Source organism: Limulus polyphemus, unplaced genomic scaffold (assembly GCF_000517525.1).
Source record: "Limulus polyphemus unplaced genomic scaffold, Limulus_polyphemus-2.1.2 Scaffold4550, whole genome shotgun sequence".
Taxonomy (NCBI): domain Eukaryota; kingdom Metazoa; phylum Arthropoda; class Merostomata; order Xiphosura; family Limulidae; genus Limulus; species Limulus polyphemus.
Window position 1 is genome coordinate 76,666 of NW_013670160.1, and position 8,185 is coordinate 84,850.

The window sequence follows — 8,185 nt, forward strand, 5'->3', positions numbered from 1 at the left end:
CATTCATTGCAAGAATCCACCTAAGTTATAGTTAATAATGGCTGGAGACGGCTTAAATGGGTAATGAAGAAAAACTTTAATATAAGTTTAACATGACAGCAAATGTACAACGTTTCGACAAGGTTTTGTCATCATCAGGTACCAGTACGTTGTACATTTGCTATCATGTTAAACTTATATTAAAGTTTTTCTTCATTACCCATTTAAGCCGTCTCCAGCCATTATTAACTATAACTTAGGTGGATTCTTGCAATGAATGAAAGTAAAATAATCACTGCAATATTGATAGACGAAGCAGGTTGTTTCAGAATAGGTCTAATCTACTCATCACTACAACACTGGACAACGATAAGCAAAGGCCTTTTGGCATGCCTAACCTAATTTCATTACTGTTTTTTTTCTGGGAAATGGGGCTATATTTATTTAGTTTCACAGAAACAAGTGCATGCTAAAGATCACATGATATCAACAACCACTTGATAGTATTTCCTAAACTAACTGTCTTTGGTCCCATCTGAGTCTAAACATGAGAACTTGTTGGTTGAATCGAGAGAAAGAAGAAAAACAAAATGGCATGAAATTAGTAACATGTTGTGCAACCATAGTACTTCATTCCTGAAATAAAATGAAGAAATGCTGAATCTACCATTAAAATCCTAGAAACAAAGTTTATTTAGGACTCAAAGAAAATAGTTCGGGACATCCAAGAGTCCAGAACTGTTCTATATTTGAATTCTATTTAGCACACTCCTATGCACGAATAAAATGGGAGAAAATACTAGGTGCTGTGATGAGATGTTTAATTGCCATGGTGACCTGGCACCCAGTATTTGTCGGAGCATGCTTTAAGTACAGATATAACACACACACACACACACACACACTCTGTTACTGTTACTTATACCTTGAAGCTAGTTATAGTTCTTTTTGTAATTGTTTTAAAATGTCAGTGATTTTCAGTTCTTATTTTCTGTTTAAGATTTAGTTGATATAAATTTCCATAATTCATAAGTAAGATGAGCAATCATTATATTCTTTACTGACATTCTAAAGGGGAATTAAACCATAAGAAACTTTTATTTAAAGTTTGAAAATAAAATAATTGTTATAGATATGTAAAGTACAGATCATCAAGTGGAAAACTTAAGTTATCGTATGAAAACATTAGCTGAATGATTAAGAGATGTAAGGTCCTACATTGAAACTTTGTTCATGTTGTCAAGATACTGAAAACATTAACAGAATGATCAAGAGGTTTAATGTCCTACATTGAAACTTTGTTCATAGCTTCAATGTACTGAAAAACATTGACAGAATGATCAAGAGGTTTAATGTCCTACATTGAAACTTTGTTCATAGCTTCAAGGTACTGAAAAACATTGACAGAATGATCAAGAGGTTTAATGTCCTACATTGAAACTTTGTTCATAGCTTCAAGGTACTGAAAAACATTGACAGAATGATCAAGAGGTTTAATGTCCTACATTGAAACTTTGTTCATAGCTTCAAGCTACTGAAAAACATTAACAGAATGAGTGGCACCCAAATAGTGATCATCCATTGATCTTGAGATAAGGTCTGGAACAGTCCATGTTTGTGAGCAAGGAAGAACATATTATTTTCAGTCATTAAAAAGTGCCTAAGTAGCAAATGCTAGTAGATTAACCCTTTAGTTTCTTTGGTAGTGCTCTTGCCTAGCATGCAAGAAGTCTCAGATTTGAATCCAGAGCAAGGAAATAATTTATTACAAATTATCATTATTTTTCTTTAGCTATTTACTTTACAAGCAAAGGCATTGGAAAATGTTTTGATAGCCACCCAAGTGACTGTTTGCTTCAGAAGCTTTGATGCTCAGGAACATACTAATATGTTGTTTGTAGTTCAGTCTCACATAAGTGCCATATTTGACACGAAACATTTTATTCAAGCTCACCAAGAACAAGTGTCCACAATTTACATTCTGATATATTTTGAGGATATAATAACTCAGTAGGTCAACAGATAGCTTCAGCAGTATGATATCTGTATGTAACTTGTACACTTTATTTAATCAATTTTCCAACAACTGTTTTTTAAACGTTACCTTTGATGAAGAACAAAGCCAAATCATTGTTTTCAATTTGAACAAACTTATGTGAGGGTTCACTTTCACTTGAATTTCAGGTGTCTTCTCTATGTATATATATATATATATATATATATATTGTTATTGCAGATCATTTTTATTCACATACACCATTATGCTTTACAGGTTACTAATTAATTTATGTTTTAAGGCACTTATAGTTTTCTGGTGTCAATTAAGTTGAAGTATTCTGGATGGCCAAGAACTTTTACAGCTGATTTTTAATTGTATATTCGTTTAGATTCACAATAAAGCAACATAATGAATGGTTCCAAGTGCTTTTAAATGTATTTTATATTGCCGTTGTTTATAAAATGGTTAATTTTTAATAAGCTAATCAACTAATTAAATAAGAATTAATAAAATGTACAACTTAATTTATAAATTTATTTTGAAATGTTTCCTATGTGAATCAGTATTTTTAGTAAAATATACAATTTTACATTACTCTTTTGTTTAATATTAAGCTTGTCTTTGAGTCTATTAATTTCAGTGGTCAGCTTATGTAGCAAAAACATACAATTTACTTTGCTTTTGTTAATGAAGTCAGTTTAACATCTGAAAATTGTATGAGATGTGTGACTCTGTGTGTGTGTCTAGTCCTACACAAATATCTCTTTTTACTTTTATGCAAATATTAGTGTATTTTTGCTGAATAACTTTAAAGTGAAAATTTCAGTTACTCGGCTGTTTCTTTCAACACGTTATAATTTCTTCTGTTCTTTAAAAACGTTTACATTTGTTATTGTATTTTTTAAAGTGGGAAACACCAGGACTCAGCACTTTCTTCTGTTTGCTACAGTTTCTTGCTCTGACAGTTTACTCCTTTACATTCATTCCAGCAGCCAGGTTAGTATCTTTCAAATTATCTAACTCACCCAGAGTAACATATTTTTGTTGTTTTATTTTAAGTTACAGATTGAAAATCAGCTTTTGTATAATTATAGTATAACGTTTAGTAGTTGTAAATAGTCTTAATCTTTAAATTAGTCGAGTAGCTTATCACAAAAATACTTGGAAACATCTACTGCCAATTGAAAATTGTAAAAAACAAGAGTAATATTAAAATATTTTTATTTAAATTTATTTTATATCTAAGACATGATTTTAGTTTTGCTTTTGCTGCTATAAATTTCTTTTCTAAGGCATTTTAGGATGAAATGCAAATAAATTTCTTTTTTTTGTATAAAAAAACTTTAATAAAAAGTTGCTAGTTCATTTAGTTGTATATAAATATTTTGATATGCCCACCCAGCTTTATGGAAGCCTCCAGATCTTTAAAATTAGAATAATATAAAAATGAAGATAATTTCTCATCTGTTTTACCTTGTAGAAGTCAATGCCATAAAAATAATGAGATAATTTTTTTTTATTTGAAATGTTATTTGTATACAATACAAAATATTTTAGCATTCAAAACTATAATTCTATGAAAATATATTATACTATTTACCCAATTAAACTACTAATGACGCATTATGACTTTATTATGTTTACTCTAAAAACAAAGGGAAATCAGTAGAAAGTAAAGCATATTTGTTATGCATTACACTTCATGTTTAGTTATTTATGTTGTGTAGACTTTCTATCTATTTACTGTAATCATTGTGAGGCATGAAAGCAGATAAATTTAAATCCATTCACAACTCGAATAAGCCACTTATCTGATAATGTTACCACACAGTGACAGATAACCTGCTAAACAACATTGTTTAAATGAAAGCCACTAACTTAGAGGCCTACATTTGTATGTGTGCGTGTGTATACTATGGTGTTTACTGTTATATTATGCATATATGTTCATTTGTATTGTTTAGTTCAGTATACAACACAATTCTATAAGCACATCTTTGTTACATATTACTTATAATTGTTTTAATGTTTATGTTAATGTTTAATGTTAACAGTTTTTGTGAAAAAAAAGAAACTTAGATGAAACACTTGGAATTTGAGCATAGCTCTGTTGATTATTTCAGGACAGTACAGATGCCGTATGAGAGACAAGAACAAATATAAGTTATTTAGGATTGTGTTGATAAATTTGCCTAAGGCATATACTTGTTTACTTTAAGATTGCATGCTGAACTATATACACTAACAACTGAACTGCAAAGATCAGTTAACACAGACGGGGCTTCATTGAATGAAGTATTAAATTATTTCAAGTAACAAATAAACTAATGATGAGTTAACACAGCATGCTTCATTGACTGAAGTGTTATACTATTTCTACTAACAAAAACTAAAGTGAAGCTTAAATACAGGCATGCTTCATTAACTGAAGTGCTAACTTATATCCAGTATCAAATAAATTAAGGTGATGGGGTAACACAGACGTGCTTCATTGACTAAAGTGTTAATTTGTTTCCAGGAACAGATAAAGTAATGTTATAGGATGATGAGTGACTGGATGATGAATTAACACAGACATGTTACAGTGGGTGAAGTACAATAAGGTTATGAGATGATGAGCTAATATAGGCATGCTTCATTAATTGAAGTGTTTAACTATATGCACTAGCAAATAAACTAGGGCAATGGGTTAACCGTCATCAGCACACTGCATGGACCCCAACGACTTTTTTGGTTGTATATCTTTTTACATAATCATTACAAATTTATATCAGTTCACGTAACTGTCAATCAGAAACTCCAGATCAGTATAACACTATTGTTTTCAGACTGAATACATAGCTATAATTTAATATTTATCTGGGGTCCAGATAAGTTGAAGTGTGTTAATCTACATTTTGTATCAAATAAACTAAGGTGATGAGTCAGGCATACCTTATTGACTGAAGTGTAATTGAAAAGTTAGTGACCTTTATTTTTGGAAACATTTAAATATTCTGGTTTACAGGCTGTGCTTACACAGTATTTGTTTAAAGTTTATAACTTGTTGATCAAATCTAGATGAAATAATGTCTGAATACAAACTAAATAAAGATGTTTTAGAAGGAAGTTAATACTTACAGAATGTGTTATATAAATGCAACTCTAGCATATATCTAGTTTCTTTTGAATTGAAGGTTTTCCTACTGAATGGTTTTCAAATGAAGGAAAAAATCAGGCTGGTATATTCATATACAAGCTCCTATTATAGGGTATCTTATCCGAGTTCTTTTTTTTTTCTTCTTTTAATAATATATTTTTTCCTTTGGCTGGGAGTGAGGATTTAAATGACACATTAAAAATTGATATAGTTACTGTATTATTACAGCTAATAATTCTTTCATTTACTTTTGTCAACTTGCATTTACAAAACTAATCAAAACTTGGTTTTATGTAACATAAAGACTAAGGCTGGGAATTAGCTTTTTAATGGATATGAGGGTTTTGCTATTAGTAAACTTCAGATTTCAAGAGTTTCTATATACACCTTGGGAGAGTAAGTGGTACGAAGTATCATGTTTTTATACACATTTCATTAAAATGAAAAATTGTTTTCAACAATAACCTATGTAAAATCTCACGCTGTCAACAGTTATGAACAGTGGTTAATTTTTTTTATTTTTTTTTCAGGGAAGCTGTTAAGAAGTTTTTTGAAGCTTGTGCAAATTAAAAATGAATTTGTGTATTATCATGGCTTGATGGCATGTTAACAAATGATGTGGTTCCATTATTTTTATCACTGTTTTTTGTCTTTATTCAATGATTTAACCCAAATTATATATTTTTTTTTATGTTTGGATTTTTAGTTATCAGAAACCTTCTAACAAATAACAGCTTTTAAAGTTCAAAAATGTAAGTGCAAAATCTAAAATTTAAATGTTTTTTTTACTTTTATGTTGTTGTTAAATATATAATTGCTGTAATCATGATAATAAAACTTAAAAATCCACATGATTGATTTCTAGAAACCATATGTACTGCATACAGTAGCAGTGAGTTACTTGAGAATCTGTTACTATAGCATCAAGATGGTGCTTTTCATTATGAAAATCAAGATTGCTGTGGTTTCATTACAGGCTGAGGCTTAATCATTTTCTTAAATGGTGTTTAAACATTTTTGGTTTTTGTTTATGTGCATTGAAAATAGTATAAAATTGTTGTAATATTACAAAATTTTTATTCTTTGTGCCTCTGGAATATTATAAAATTGTTATTCTTGATATGTGCCTTGAAAATAGTATAAAATTGTTGGAATATTACAAAATTTTTTTCTTATGTGCCTCTGGAATATTATAAAATTGTTATTGTTCCATATAGAGTTTCAGGTTGGAATTGTTTATGTAAAAAGGGTCATATAATTTATATAAACAAAGTATTAAGCAAGAGTAAACTTATTTTTCTTCCATGGTTGGCATTCCACGAGTGCGTTTAATTTTAGAATCTCCTTGTATGTGCAGTTATTTTACAATTCCCAACCCTAGTGTGCAAGATGAGTTTTGAATATCAATTAAGAAGATGGTTGGTAAAGAAAATCAAGTGTTAGGACATTGAGCTATAATTGAAGATAATATGTTCAATATGAGAAAAAATGTATTAAAACTATTTTTAAGATAGAATATCTACTGTAAAGTAAGGGGGGTTTATGTTTGCAATGTGAGATCATATATATTAGTAGTCCTCATGTAACGAATGGCAAGTTATTTATATACATATAGATTAATTGATGTGTATAGTTCTGTACATGTGTTCATAGTGAACTTGTAACCAAATGCTATTTACTGATTAAAAGAAGTGTAGTATTTTATAATTAACATCATTTTTTGGTATATTAACATTTTCACTATCATATAATCTACAGAATAATATGGATTTAAAAGATGTTAGTACTTATAAACAAGCCTATAGTCTTCCTGCTGTTCAGCTATTTTATACCTAATTATGAAAGAGTTTAATACAGTACTATATGAAGCTTTTTTATTATTATTAAAAATTGTGTTGAAGAGAACTAATTGTTGTAAAGTCATTATTTAACATTTAGGGTCATAAATGTTATATACAAGTGTGCAGAAAAAAATTTTGAGATTGAATGAAGGATATTTAAATCATGTTTGTCTTGTAAAGAATTTCCTTTGTAGGTGTTGAACCAACAAAACTTTGGATCATTCTATATATATATATATATGTATTTTGAAAAGCAAGGGATATTATATATATATCTCAGTTTTAAAACTGTGTTAGCTGCCTGTCTTAAAGCAGTTCTGTGGCTTAAAACATACTCCGTGAACCATGTTGTTCAAATTTACAAGGTAGTTTCATATAATCTCAAAGAAAATAACTCCCATTTTTATGATGCTTCAAAAACAAGTAATAACTTGATATTTGTAGTGATTTGTATTAATTATCCATTTTTTTACCAAAGAAAATTCATGTTAGATGTCAAGAAAAGTTTTGAAATGTTTATTTTTACTATGTATCTATGATTTCTTACTTTGGCAATATGATATTCTGAAACTGCAAAAGAAACAGCTGATAGTCAATGCAACTTTCCAAAGCTTTACTTTACCCTTTTGTTTTTTAGGCTTAATAAACCAGGGTTACTGATTTCATACAATTTGTTTAGTTCTTTAGCGGTAGTCAACTTTAGAGAGATTTTGTTTCTTCATATGATCGATTTAAATCGGCAGCTATATTTTTGTAAGCTTCAGTTTTAAAAGAAAAACTACTTTGGTATCACATGTCCAAAACTAAGAAGTGATGTTCAGTGTTGTGTGTGAAAGTTTTATTACAAGATTACTGCATATATGTGTTTGTTTATTGTGGTTTTCATTATAAAAGTGTAAAGCTTATATTGAAGACACTTTTTTTCAATACTTTAGTGTTTGGAATGTATATTGTAATAATGTCTTGTGTGCTACATATATTTTTGTACTAAATTAATAGAAGTTTATTAAATGCAAACATTAACTGTTATTTGAATAAAATGCGTTAATACAAAAATTGGTAATCAAGATTTTGTGTTTTTAAACCGATCAGACATTGTTTCATTACACAAAAAATTCACTTTTTTTTTTTTGAAGATGGAGGTACTAATAACTAAACTAAAAAGGGAAATGGGGAATCATCAAAAAAGTACAGAAACAAGTTAAAACAGAATGCAAAGAATATATT

General features: G+C 29.0%; 1 protein-coding gene across 1 annotated transcript in view; it reads left to right on the forward strand.

Annotated features, from left to right (window-relative positions):
* Window positions 1–7,987, forward strand: part of LOC111088840 (vesicle transport protein SFT2A-like) — a 51,889-nt gene extending 43,902 nt beyond the window's left edge. The window contains exons 6-7 of the mRNA XM_022399945.1: window positions 2,886–2,974; window positions 5,648–7,987. Coding sequence (XP_022255653.1) covers window positions 2,886–2,974; window positions 5,648–5,687 — 129 coding nt within the window. The 3' untranslated portion in view covers window positions 5,688–7,987. The remainder of the gene's footprint in view (window positions 1–2,885; window positions 2,975–5,647) is intronic.
* The last annotated feature ends 198 nt before the right edge of the window (window positions 7,988–8,185 follow it).